This window comes from Vipera ursinii (assembly GCF_947247035.1).
Source record: "Vipera ursinii genome assembly, chromosome: 1".
Lineage (NCBI taxonomy): Eukaryota > Metazoa > Chordata > Lepidosauria > Squamata > Viperidae > Vipera > Vipera ursinii.
The window spans coordinates 222,489,955-222,504,284 of record NC_139512.1 but is presented as its reverse complement, the minus strand read 5'-3'; the positions used below and the strand labels follow the sequence as shown (position 1 = coordinate 222,504,284).

Here is a 14,330-nt window from a genome sequence, read left to right as displayed (position 1 = left end):
CTGGGCTTTTTTCCTTCTAAAGTTGAAGAGCAGCTGTAGGCAGGTGGGGAATGCAAGAGCAACTTGAAAGGCAGGTGGGGAATGCGTAGCAGAGCAGCAGCTTAGCTCTAATGACACATTTGACTCAGGAATTGGGCGGGCTGGCTGGAAAACCTGGAGCGGATCTCCCATTTGGTCTTTTTTAAAAAATCCCATTTATATCCCACCCTTCTCCGAAGACTCAGGGCGGCTTACAATTTAAAGCACAAATCAATGTGCTTAGCAATAGCCTTCATTCTATGTATATGCCTGCCTATTAGAGCTTTCACCCCCCCACACACACACAAGCAGCATTATTAAAAGTCAGCTTATTGCTCCCAACAATCTGAGTCCTCATTTTACCTACCTCGGAAGGATGGAAGGCTGACTCAACCTTGAGCCTGGTGGGATGAGAACCTGCACTAATTGCAGGCAGCTGGGGTTACTTAAGGCTCTGCGCAGGGAAAGCTTTAGAGTGAATTAGGAAAAGTCAAAAAGTGAATTAGGAAAATAGGAAAAGGGTTGCTGGAATTGGGTACGTGTAGTTTAACGAAGAGAAGGGTGAGGGGTGACACGATAGCAGTGATCCAATATCTCAGGGGCTGCCACAAAGAAGAGGGAGTCAAGCTCCAAAGCACCTGAAAGCAGGACAAGAAGCAATGGATGGAAACTAGTCAAGGAGAGAAGCAACCTAGAACTAAGGAGAAACTTCCTGACAGTTAGAACAATTAACCAGTGGAACAACCTGCCTCCAGAAGTGGTGAATGCTCCAACACTGGAAGTTTTTAAGAAGAGACTGGACAGCCATTTGTCTGAAATGGTATAGGGTTTCCTGCCTTAGCAGGGGGTTGGACTAGATGACCTCCAAGGTCCCTTCCAACTTCTTCTTCTTCTTCTTCTTCTTCTTCTTCTTCTTCTTCTTCTTCTTCTTCTTCTTCTTCTTCTTCTTCTTCTTCTTCTTGTTATTATTGTTATTATTGTTATTATTGTTATTATTGTTATTATTGTTATTATTAAGTTTAATCCACTTGCACTGTTTTATGTTTACATGTTTGATGACAAACAGCCTTATGTTTATAAGTGACAGTTTTCCTACTAAGTACCTGCATGTCATAACCATTTGAATTAAAATTACCATATTAAAATCAAATCTGATGTTTTTTAATTTTTATTTGGTGTGCGTTGGAAGAGGGGTAGTCTTATACGGCGAGTATAGCCCAAACCCTATAATTTAACAGGAAATGTAGGGGGTCATCTTATACGCCCAGTCGTCTTATACGCCGGAAAATACGGTACTTTCTTTGCTTATGTTTATTTATTTTGCCATTTTAGCTACAAAATACTCAAGCATTAACATTATGATATTATGATATTCATAGTAGTTTTAACTACAGGAGTGATAACAGCACATTGCTAATGTACCATGATAATGCAGCTTAGCTTTTATTATATGTTCAGTTGTAGTCATTTTTCCGTGTTGATTTAAACCTTGTTTGGATTATAATTTTCTCCTATTTCTATCCAATACATCAACAGCCCATAATTTTGGCCCCTAATGTGCAATTCTCCATTTTTTAATGTTCAGGAAAGATATTCAGGTCTCACTTTTCTTTATATAGAAAAGAAAAAAGAACAATAAAGAACGATCTTTATCACAAATTCCTGCCATTCAAACAGTACAGAATGTACTTGTTTTCCTCAAAATAAAAGCAGTTACTTATAAATGATTGGTCATATAAATCTTAAAAGATTTCTTATCTGGATTTTTACATACAGATACATTATCTATTGGTATTTATAATCACACATACAGATCAATTGTCCCTTTTGTAAAGCAACTCTAGAGTCTGTACTGAAACATATCCTCAAGTTTTTCAAAAGATAAAGAAGTAGAAAATCTGCTAAACATTTCAATCAAATAGAAATCTTATACTTAGCTTTTAAACACCATTCAGACATTTGGATGCTTGCTGATCAGTATGGATATAGCAATTCTCAGGTAATTGTTTTCCTGCCATAACTGAACAAGTAACCTCCCAAAGTTGTCTGGAAGTTGCTCAACCTAGAAATAGACAAATTAAATAAAAAGTTAAGAGATCTGCTAAATCAGGCCAGCGTCTTTTTTTTACTTTAACCAACAAGGCACCTTTGCAAAATCCAGTGCCGCATAAAGCCAACACAGTTAGCAGGTGTGATAGACTTAGTCTTTGGAAATACATCCAGTCTCCTTTAAAAGCCATCATGTTACATTGACTGATTAATTTCACCCAAATAGAAAGGAAGAAATTGGTGAATGAAAGGAATCGTATAGATGTTTTTCAGCTGTCCAGCACAGTAGCAAGCAAGATTTCAGTAGAAAGTCACCTCATTTTGTTACTGAGCAATAGAAACAGCTTTTTCCCTTCATTTATTCCTGAACTCAAAATCCGTCTGTGACTCTTGCATTTGGATGTTTCTATAAGAGTTTTCGTTTCTGCTTATCCAGCACAGGGTAAAGGACAGAATCCAGTTATTTAGCCTTCCTCACCACTGCCCAGGATGATTGGAACTGCAACATCTGTTTCTCACTTCTAGGATATAGGGAAAGCAAAGGGAAGAAAAGTGCAGGGTGTAAAAAAAAAAGAGATTATTGTATACTCTCTGCTTTGAAGAACACTCAGAAGGTAGAGCTGATCCAGAATGCAGCAAGATGGACATTTCTTGGCATTTCTCTTTGTACCATAATAAACCTTTGATCCACGAGCTGCGCTGCCTTCCAATAAGTTTCCCAGTGCAATTCAAGGTGCTGGTTGTCAACTATAAATCCACCATGGCATAGGGCCAGACTATTTATGGGATTGCTTCTCTCCCATTGTTTCAACTTTCCCCACCAGAGCTAAATAAAGCATGCTCTGGGTTCCTTCTAAACAATGCCATCTTGTTGGACTCATGTCTACTCAATGTCAGCCCCTATGGAACAACATCACCCTGGACATTCAGATGGCCCAAGTCTTTAAGCTTTCACGAGGCACTGAAGATCTGTTTGCTCAGGCACTTAGGTGGTTTGATGAACTGTGCTGTTGTTGATGTGCTTTTTGCAAGTGGTATTATAGTTTGTCCTTGGGCCTCAGGGATTATACACTGTGGGTTTCTGTGTTTTTAATTCTTGTAAATGGTCCTGAGTCATTTGAGCAAAATGGGGGCTGTATAAATCATATCAATAAATAATAAATAGTACAATATAGTTTTATCTCTAGCTTTTTATAGAAAATTCCCAAAGAATTTACCCTTAGAAGCAAATTTGAAAATCCTGATTTTTTTTTAAATCCCCTCAAACATTCCCTACATGCCTTTCTATATTTGTGGTCCTGTTGGAAACTGAAGCATTTATTAGTACACTCTGGGGTGAGCACAATATGCTTTTTTCTTTTACTTAAAACTTTTACATATCCCGCTTACCCTTCACAAATGATAACTGACAGTTCTTAGCTTTCAATAATTCCTTCCTTTCCCAATTATAGAAATATTCAGTAAAAACATTGAAAACACATGGAAATTTATATTCATATGGTGTAACATAAGCCTGTGAAACAAGAGTGTTTTCCTTCCAATAAGTGGTACAGCAATTTATGCTTCTACATTACACCATGAGTTGGCATTCACATTAATTTTATTTTGCAGAAATGATGCAAATTATTTTCAAGTGTTCAAGTTCACACTTACCGGTAATTAAATTCCTCCTTTAATTATTACATTCTATGGACATATTTTCAGTAGGAAAGAACAAAGGAAGCAGAATTCCTACCTTGCTATATTACCAATGCTATTAAAAAAATAAAAATCATGCTTCCTCCATTTTAATGAAATCTTATCATTAATGGGAAACCTCAGTGGTGTTCCTTACAGGATAATCTTTTGTTGACGAAAAGTAGCTTTCATAATTTTCTTAGAAATGGCACCATTTTTTTTTGTTGCTCTGAATTACTGTGATGCTGTTTCAGGAACACCTTTCACAAAACAGCAGATTTTGTAGCAGCATTTACCATTTTAAGTCTTTCAAGTAATTTGTGATTCTTTTGTATTTCTGCAGCAGACCAGTCAGGAATGCTATTTATTGGAGATGCTGTAATACAGGTCAGTTGATTGTATACGCTTACTGTAAAGTGTGTTGCTGGTTAATGTTTATGCTAAATGCCTCGTATTATTTACCTAATGTTCCAAATAATCCCTTTATGATGTTTAGGTTAACGGCATAAGTGTAGAAGGCGCTACCCATGAAGAAGTGGTAAGTTGCACAGTGATTTCTTTTTCTTCCTCTACTATATGTTGTAAATTGCTGCCTAGATTACTTTTGCTTTCTTCATACATATTTTTCAGAGTATTACACAAATATTGGTTGGTTGTTCACAGCATACAATCACATTATTTTCAGGCAAAGTTTTTTTTTCCATTCTCATGGAGTCTAGTGCTTTGCTCTCTCTCTCTTCCTTCATGAAGTGATACAGCAATGGAAAAAGCACAACAAAGCATGGGTTAGCCTCCTGAAAAAACAACAAGAAAAAGCTACAATTTGTAAGGAATGGGTAATAAAAGACTCTAAGCATTAATCGTAAAAATGATTTTAACTACCTCATCTTTATTGTCTTTTGTTAAGGCACTATGTTCATATTTTAGAAGTAATATTGCATTTCACAGGAGAGAAGAGAAGCAGGATTCAACATCTCATTATTTCACTGCCGAGTCACTCATTCGTTGGCTCCAACTACCTATCTAAATAGTAGCATCTAGAAACTCAAAAGATTGCTTGGTTTCGGCCATCTGGGAAATGGAGGTCAGAGAAGGATATCTCAACAAATTTGAACTTTAAGCTGAGAACAGGCTTCCATTTCAAATATAAATCCCAATGTTATACTGTGTTTTATCTTCCACTCTTTGTCCTTTTCCTTCCTATTCTTAAGTTTCACTACCAAGTGTAGATTTAAAACTCAAATCCCACCTATGCTATTATTCTTCTGATGTTGAGCTACATACTGTAATTGATTACAATAGATTGTTTGCCTTTGAGAGCCATAGAAGATATGTCCAAGGGACATCACACTTCTGCAGTGGGCTCTTTTCCATTTGGTTGGTTTAATTTAAGCTTTAAATTATTACAAAAGTTTAACCAAATTTTAGGAATACAGTGCAGAGCCACATGCATATTCTCCATTTATATATCAGAGTAGCAGGTTCCAGATTATTTTAGGAAGGCAACTAACTCAGAAGGAGAAAAATCAAGATAAAATGAACAAGGAAACTGAAACATGAAGCAAGTGGGATAAATGATAGGTCAGATATTCCATTGCAACAATTGTAGAATAGCCAAGGATAGCTGTTGATTATGCCAGAGGGTGCCAAACATTATAAAGGTAATGATTATGTCCCCTGAATGATTCAGGGGATTTCTAGGTTCAAGCTAAAAATCCTCTCTTCAGTAGCTCATGGCTTTGTGTCAGCTTAACCAATTTCACAGGATAGTTGTTGCTAGGAAAGATAAATCTTAAACTTCAGCTAAATATAACAGTATGCCATATAAAACACTGATAATAATATGGCACAGTCAATGTGTAATTTCATGTTTGCAGGGCCAACCTGTGAAATTGATCAATCCTAAAAGGCTGAGTTTTCTGAACAGCCTTGGTGGAGCAGTGGGCTAATGCCTCCTTAAGTAACACCAGCTGCCTGCAATTAGTGCAGGTTCGCATCCCACCAGGCTCAAGGTTGACTCAGCCTTCCATCCTTCCGAGGTAGGTAAAATGAGGACCCAGATTGTTGGGTGAAATAAGCTGACTTTGTAATAATGCCGCTTAGGGGTGTGTGTGAAAGCCCTAATAAGCAGGCATATACATAGAATGAAGGCTATTGCTAAGCATATTTGATTTGTGCTTAGATTGTAAGCCACCCTGAGTCTTCGGAGAAGGGCGGGATATAAATGGGATTAAAATAAATAAATAAATACTTAATAACCTAACAAGTCTGGTGAAATGCTGGTTGAGTTAATGATTCTGTTGATAGAATTCTAGGACAATGTAAGGGGTGTCAAACTGCCGGCCCGCAGGCCAGATTTATCATGGTGAAACCGTGCCAACCCCATTGCTGGCAATGGAAAAAAAGTCACGATATGTTGTGACACATCATGTGACGTTGCAAGTTTGACACCCCTGAAGTAAGGGATTAAAGCTAGTTTGGTGTAATGGTTAAAGGTGCTGAAAGGAAGGAGGAAGGAGTATTAGGTATTTTCACCACCTTGAGTATTAAAGGCAGGATAAAAATGTAACAAGTAAAGTAAGAATGCAGAAAAAGTGGCATTACACCCAACCAAAATCTGTTGCTAGTATATAGTGCAACAGCTAGTGTTTTGCGACCACAACTATCAAAAGCTTAATAGTTTATTGCTGGTTCTTCTGAAGAATTCTATCCTTCCATATGAATTTAAAATTGTTGTCATAAGCCCACCATCTTAAAATGCATTGATGAGTATTCTATCTTCTTAATATAATCCCTATTGTGAAACTCACATCTGAGAGAAGTGAGATTCTTCTGTTTCTTCTTTCCTTTGCATTAAATGGATTAATTCATGTTGCTTTCAAATTGTATTGCATATTGATTTGATGGATCTTTCATTGGATGCTGCTTAACCTAATTATTTTGTGCGCTTGTATCATACTGACATATATTTTCATGCTTTCAATTTTTATTTTGGGTATCATCACTTTTCAAATGATACCTTTCAAAATCCTTAGCTGATAAAGTTACACTTTTATTTTAAGTACATTCACTCTTTTAGTAATATAATAAGAATCACCTGATCCACAAGATAGGCAGCAAATAAATTTGATAAATAAATAAATGTGAAGGGTGATTTCATATCAGAGTTACTTTTGGTAGTTCCTTTTCAAAATGAAATCTGCAATTCTCAATAGGAATTTCTTTTGGTTCATTATCTATAATTTCTGTAACATCTGTGCTATGGCAACCATTAATATTTTTCTTTGGAGAAAAAAATGCATGGCATTACATTGCAAGAATTTTTTTTTAAAAAAGCTTTTTTGCTGAAAATCACTTCACTTGACATGATAAGAACTGAATAACTGAACAAGTGTCATGCCCAATTCATGATAATTTTAGTCACATTATAAGCACTTAAAATGATTACAGTAACTATTAGCAAAGAATAAATTTGAAAGAGTATATATAGCATTATTCTATTATGAACTGAATCAAATGGCTTTATGAAAGGAAGGCCGAAGTCAGCAATTAATATAAAATCATTTTTTTATTATTTCTTTCTTAAAACAACTGGGGGTAAAATATTGCTGGCAACCTAACCTGCAGAAAGAGAATAAAAATGCCTATATAAATGCCTTTCTGCAATAGAAGACTTCTGTATTTTCTGACATAAGTTACATTGGTGCATAGGCATAGATTCCTATTCATTCTCTAACAAAAAATAGTTTATGATAGTTATGCCCCATGGAATTCTGGGTGGGGGAGGGCTGTGGACTATGAGGTCCTTCTTAGCAGGGCTCCTCCAGAGAAAAAGCAGTGGAAACAACTTGTGTCCTTCCTTGCTATCTTCCCCATTGATTTTGCTTGTAGAAAAGTCACAAAGTCACCACAACTTCAAGGGCCTGTTGTAAATCACCCTCATTCAGTGTGCTCAGAACTTTGAACAATCAGTGAATGAGCAATTATAACCCAAGGACTATCTGTATAAGAAACAAGAGGACATTACAGCACAATCAGACTTTCAAGGTTTTCTTATAGTAGCCAGTCTAAATAAAAGTAATTTTAGTCTTCATGTGGAGTTGATTTTCTTGTCTGGTGTACCTAGTGAGAATTATAATACAGAATGGTTCACTGACCATATTTTGCATAATTAGTTTATAAAATGTGGTAAAGATGCGGTAGCTCAGTGGGTTAGGATGCTGAGCTTGTCGATCTGAAGGTCGGCAGTTTGGCGGGTCGAATCCCGAGTGCCGTGTAACAGAGTGAGCACCTGTTACTTGTCCCAGCTTCTGCCAACCTAGCAGTTTGAAAGCACGTAAAAATGCAAGTAGAAAAATAGGGACCACTACGGTGGGAAGGTAACAGCGTTCCGTGCACCTTTGGCGTCTAGTCATGTCAGCCACATGACCATGGAGACGTCCTCGGACAAGCGCTGGCTCTTTGGCTTTGAAACGGAGATGAGCATTGCCCCCTAGAGTTGGAAACGACTAGCACACATGTGCGGGGGAACCTTTACCTTTACCTAAAGATGGTTAAGGTGCATTCATCCTGGCCTGCCTTGATGTCTTAGTGGTTTTTGATACCATCAGTCCTTATATCCCTCTGGACTGACATAGGGGATTAGGAGTGGGAAGCACAATATGGCAGTAGCTCTGTTCCTTCCTCCAGAGTTTGTTCCACTTGACCTTGGTATAGGAAGAGAAGTCCAGTCCTAAGTTTCCAAAGGGCTCTACTCTTCCTGCTCCTATTTTATATCCTGCACACATTGTAATTCAGGGGGTACTCAGTTATACTCTGCATTGACCACATTAGTGTCTGGAGGCTATGGAGGCCTAGAAAAAGGCTCAAGCTCAAGCCTGACAAGTCTGAACAGCTGTGGTTTGGGGGACTTCTCTGATTTGAGCATTTGCCATTGTTGGCTCTGAAGTATGTAGCACAGGGGTTCCCAACGGGGCATGCTAGATGATATTCCAGGGGGTGTGAAAACTTGGGTTTTCAAAATGGTAGTGTATATGCATAATTTGTCGCCGTTATTTCAAACTTTTGTAAGGGTTGCAAGAATATATCAAAAGCGTTCTAGGGGTGCGGACTATAGAAAAGGTTGGGAGCCGCTGATGTAGCACTTTCCCACGTCTTCCTTGTCTTTGGCTCCTGTTGAAGAATTAGGAAATGACTCTAGCTGGGAGAGCTGGAGGGCTAGCGAGGAGGGCTTTTGTACAGCTCCATCTTTTGTGACAGATGTTCCATTTCCTAGATTGGGAGCCTTACTTATTGTCAGTCATAATTTGCTTACCGTCTGTCAGCACTACAGTAGTGCGCTTTACATGGGGCTGCCCTTGAAGACCCTCAGAAGCTGCCAATGATACAGAATGCAAGGCACAGGTAGATGATGAGAAGGTTCAGTTCAACCATGTAACAATGTCCACGAGTTGCACTGGCTTCTAGTGGACCTCTGGGTACAACTCAAGATGCTGGTTAGCACCTCTAAAATCCTTCATGGTTTAGGGCAGGACTATCGGTTTCCTATCATTTTTGTTTGTTTTGTGAGTTCTGGCAAAGGGAGGTGTTTTCCACATCACCTCTATTAATGCACCCAGGAATTATGTCTTCTCTGTTGCAATACCTGTCCTATGGAACAGCAGAATTCCTGAGATTCAGATATCCCCAAGCCTTAAAGGCCAGACTCTTGCCCCAAGTATTCGTTCTTGACAAGGTGATTGGTTATTTGTTGAGTTTGCTGTACTAATAAAATGTTGCTTTGAATTCTTTTTGAAATTATTATTAGGATTATTTTATTCAGGGCTTTTTTTCTCATTGAACGCTCAGAACAGAGTTCTGGCACCTTTTTTGGATGGAACCTTGTAGGGTAGGCAAGGCGGGTTGTATAACATGTGTGAGTTCCGGCACCTTTTTCTTTTACAAAAAAAGCACTGATTTTATTTATTGTTAGCCATCCAGCAACATGTTTATTGGACAACTATGTTAATCTGTTAAACATATAAGCAAGTAAGCTAATAGTGCATATGTGAAAATTAGTTTACATATGAAACTAGTTACCTTATCTTTTTCCCCCATGCAGTGCAGTACACAGTAACATTGTGTACTGTTCTTTTCCTATGCTCTAGAAAACTTTGCTTATCCTAAAATGGAACAATATGATGGCATGTTTGTGTGTGTGTGTGATGTGTTCCAGTTAGTTATTTGTCATTGCACACATAATGCCATTAGCGTTTCCAATAGATACTTTTATAAATTGTGATGCTTTAATCAACAGGTATCACTGATACTTCCCTCTCTTGCTTTTCTCCTGCATCACTCAAGATCAGTATGTACCTGCTGTCCTTCAGTGGCACAGTTCTTATTTATTCTACCCAAGTTTTCATTTCACCCTTTCTGACCGAACTTGTTCTGCACAAAACCTTCACTATAAAATTGACATTTTCACCTAAAAATATGTTGATTATGTCACCATTCCATCCCTTGAATAAAACAGCTTCTTTAAATGGCAGACAGAAGATGTAAAACTGAGCAAAAGTAACTCTGTGATAAGATGCCACTTTCAATTTGAGGATTTCAACAAACATCCCAATTCAGTGGGTGCATTTTTCATTTTTTAAAGCACATTCAAAAAACAGAATATGACGAGACAATTTGTTGGAAATATGTACTCCTTCACTGTTCAGTTTCTCTGTAATAATTTTCAAATACAAATGGTTTCTGAACCTTTCTCTTATATTTTCTTGTTCTGTGTACTACAAAAAAAGAGTTCATCTTATAACAAAGAATACATATCAAAAATGAAAACTACATAGGTAAAGAAAAAGTTTAACCAGTATGTCCATAAAGAAAAGAAGAAATAGGGAAGACATGAAAGCAGTATTCCAGTCTTTGAGGGGCTGCCACAAAGAAGAGGGGGTCATATTATTTACCAAAGCACCAAAGGGCACGACAAAAAACTGATCAAAGAGAGAAGCAACCTGGAATTAAGGAGAAACTTCCTGATAGTGAGGACAATTAACCAGTGGAACAGCTTGCCCCCAGAAATCGTGGGTGCTCCATCACTGGAGATTTTTAAAAAGAGGCTAGACAGTCACTTGTCTAAGATGGTATAGGTTCTCCTGCTTGAGGAGGGGGCTGGACTAGAAGGCCTCTGAGGTCCCTTCCAGCTCTATTCTATTCTAATATAAGGGTGGAATGAAAGCAAGATTTTGAGGGAGAAGGGTGAAATGAAATTTCACAAGGAGTAGAATAAATTCAGAGGCTCTGAAAACTTTGTCCTATTGCAATCCTCCAAAATGACAGTTAAGTGACTTTTTCCTATACAAATCTGAGATAGAATTGAGAGTAGAGCTCAGCAACAAGTAAAGACACTACTCATCACAAGTAGTTGTACCAACGTAGAGAAAGATGCAGGTTCTTAGGACATTTTTTTAAAGGAACTTTTTTTGCATTTCCTCACATTCTGAAGCATTTCTTTCGAGGATGTATAGAACTTTAGTAAGTGTGCTCCTGTAGCTCCTGAGAAATGCTAAAGATGAGAAAGAGCTCAGCCTTCCATCCTTCCAAGGTTGGTGAAGTGAGGACCTAGATTGTTGGAGGCAATATGCTGACATGTTAAACCGCTCAGAGACTGCTGCAAAGAACTATGAAACTGTATATAAGTCCAAGTGCTATTGCTGTTGTCAGCTAAATATATGTTTAACAAGTATCAGGTAAATACATGAATCAAATCTTATAAATAATAAATCCTTGCTTTTGGTAGGTAATGCTGCATGTGGTATCAACTAAGGCTGATGGAGTTAGGTGACACTTTTTCTGCAAGCATTATTTGAAAAGTTGCTCATGAAGGATAACAGAGACTAATATAAGAAGCTCATAGGATGATTATTACCGCTTATAGAGAATTGAGACTTTGAAGGTAAAATGTCTAAATGTTAAGGAGCATGAATTAAAAACCTGAAAATAAATGCATCATAATTAGTTGTGTGTGATTGTAAAAATGAAGCAAATTACCGGTAAGTTATACCTAACTTGAAAAAGAAGGATAAGGAGATTAATTGGTTGTACCTTGAAAGAAAGTTTTTAAAAGATGAGAAAATGGCTGGAGAAATATTAAGACATGCAAATGCTGGTTGAAAGAGCATAAGTAGCATGTGGTATTTTCTGAGAATAAATGTTTGCTCAAAGAAAGTAGGAAATGTATTGTAGGTGCTTACTTTGTTATATGGAAGTGAGAGCTGGATGTGTCAGAAGAAACATAAAAGTAAGTTAGTTGCTGTGGAAATGAGGTATTTAAGTGTGTACAGTACAGTAAAAAAGACATGATTAAGAATGAATGGTCGATGAATTAACATGGATTGTAATCAAAAGTGAAAGAAAGGGGTATATTGAGATTGTTTGATCTTACGGAGAAAATGAATGGCATGAAATTGTAAGTCAATATATGACGGAAGAGTAAAAGGGTGGAAACACGGAGGAAGGTTTGAGATTTAGAAGATAATGAATAGATTGTGTTAATGTTTCATTAAGCTTATTAATGACATTTTGAAAATAAAATGCAGTTGATGAAGTGGGTATGCATGTGATAGAAGGAGGGAGTACAAAGGTAGAAAATTATGGCACAATACAGTAAATGGTGTCGTGGTAAGTTAAATCAGGTACATTTCTTTTTCTTTTGTCTCATCTCTTGCTTTCAATTTCTTTTGCTTACTAATACTTGCCCTTTTTTGAGTGCTTTGTAAAATGTTGCTTATTCCAAAAGGGAAAATCATTGTGTGTGTGTGTGTGTGTGTGTGTGTGAAATAAGCACATCTTTTTTCAATATTTTTTTCATATTTACTTTTCTTTGTTCACATTGTTGAGCAGACACATTGGTGGATAGTATTCATTGCTGCCCCTCTGTGCTTTGATGGAATCCATTTGTACAGACCATATATTTGCTTTCACTGAAATCCATGTGGATTTTTTTAGCTTTAGTTGTTTAATCCTTATCAATATTTTACAACATCTCTTTTGCAAAATAAGTACCCAGCATTTGGAATTTATTCTATGTGTATTGAAAATATAGCAGAAACTATGATTCCTTTACTTCCTTGGAAATTTCTTCCCACTCAGTTTTCTTTTCTTTTTATCTATCTATCTAAGATGGCGGCGCCTGGAATGGCTGCGGCTGCATTGACTCTTGAAGGCAAATAGTTTGAGAGGGATAGTAAGGGCTGTAGGCCACATGATCAGGAAGATTTTAATGTGTTTGAGCAACATGGTGGAACTAAGGTAACATACGACATACGACCAACAATCTTTGCTGGCATGGCGAGTTTCTAGTTGCTTTGGAACTGTTGGTGAGACCGTTAAAAGTCGTTGGCGCTGTTTGAATTTGTTCTACCAGCAGCAAGATCTGACTGCTGACCTAGTGATGGATTGTATTGCAAATCAGGGCTGTTTCCAGAGGAGGCAGAGGAGGAGAGGACCTGGAGCTTATGGAGCGAAGGAACTGGATGAGGCTGTCGGCAGGCCCAGAGGAAGAGAGAGAGGCTTTTGGAGGAGTTGGTGGCAGCAGCAGCAGCGTGCTCCGGGGCGAAAAGAAGCAAGGTCTCTTTAAGGAAAGGGTGGAAGAGTCAGGATCAGAAAAAGGAAAGAAGGCGAGGTTGTCAGAATACAAGCGAATTTGAGGGCTAATCCACATGGAGCCCCATTTCCATCTGTCCTGTGTGCCATCGTTCACTCCCTAGAGACTAAAATGGACAATGTGAAATTTGAGCGGGCCACGAACAAGAAGTATATATCGGAGGTGGTGACCCTTTGAGAGCTGTATGCAACGAAATTTCATTTTGATGTATACCGATTGGTGTACATTCAAAGTGACAATAAAGTTATCATTATCATTATCATTTTGATCAGACTACTGTAGTCCTTTTAGAAAAGGGTAGTCAAGAAAATTTCTAGTGTATCCTGACATCACAGCCATTGGAGATGAAGGTGCAACATTGTGAAATTCCTTAACTGACAACAAAGGAACATAAAATCTACGACCATTGGCTTAGTATGCAAACTCTTACACTGTTGTCGATTCTATCCTCTGGCCTATTTTCAAATTGTATAGCATTTTGTTTCACGGGTTTCCTATCAAACACTTTTTTTTATCACAGTTTGGTTTGCTAACTCCATTCTAAATCTAGGCTGCAGGTTATAAAATAAGATCAAGCAAGGTTGTTAGTTCTGCCTATATCCTGCAGCAATATCTCTATTTCTCTATCATCTCTATCTATGGATGTGTGTCTTTTAAAACATTTAAGCGTATAGTTGTGCTACTGATAGCAAATCATTCTTTGGTTGCAAGTTTGCTAAGCTGAAGCAGACATTTGGTTTTTTTTAGTATTACCAATCACTCTGCTCTCAGAGTACCCAAATGTAGCTGGCACTTTCTGCAGAAAAGGACATACCAGGCTGATTTTTTTGTGGAGTCTTTTGGTTAATAGTATCCTTAACAAGTGATTGCTATTGCCTTTTGATTTAGAATAAGAAATAAAAGGAACCTTTGTAAAGCAAAGGTTAATTAGTTTCAT

The 14,330-nt window shown here is 37.6% G+C and overlaps 1 protein-coding gene across 1 annotated transcript in view; it reads left to right on the top strand.

The window, feature by feature from the left end:
• The window catches only part of SNTG2 (syntrophin gamma 2), a gene marked incomplete at both ends in the record, with an annotated part of 268,909 nt that overhangs the window by 134,645 nt on the left and 119,934 nt on the right, over positions 1 to 14,330 (top strand). Inside the window, 2 exons of the mRNA XM_083356584.1 lie at positions 4,088 to 4,131; positions 4,241 to 4,282. Coding sequence (XP_083212710.1) covers positions 4,088 to 4,131; positions 4,241 to 4,282 — 86 coding nt within the window. The remainder of the gene's footprint in view (positions 1 to 4,087; positions 4,132 to 4,240; positions 4,283 to 14,330) is intronic.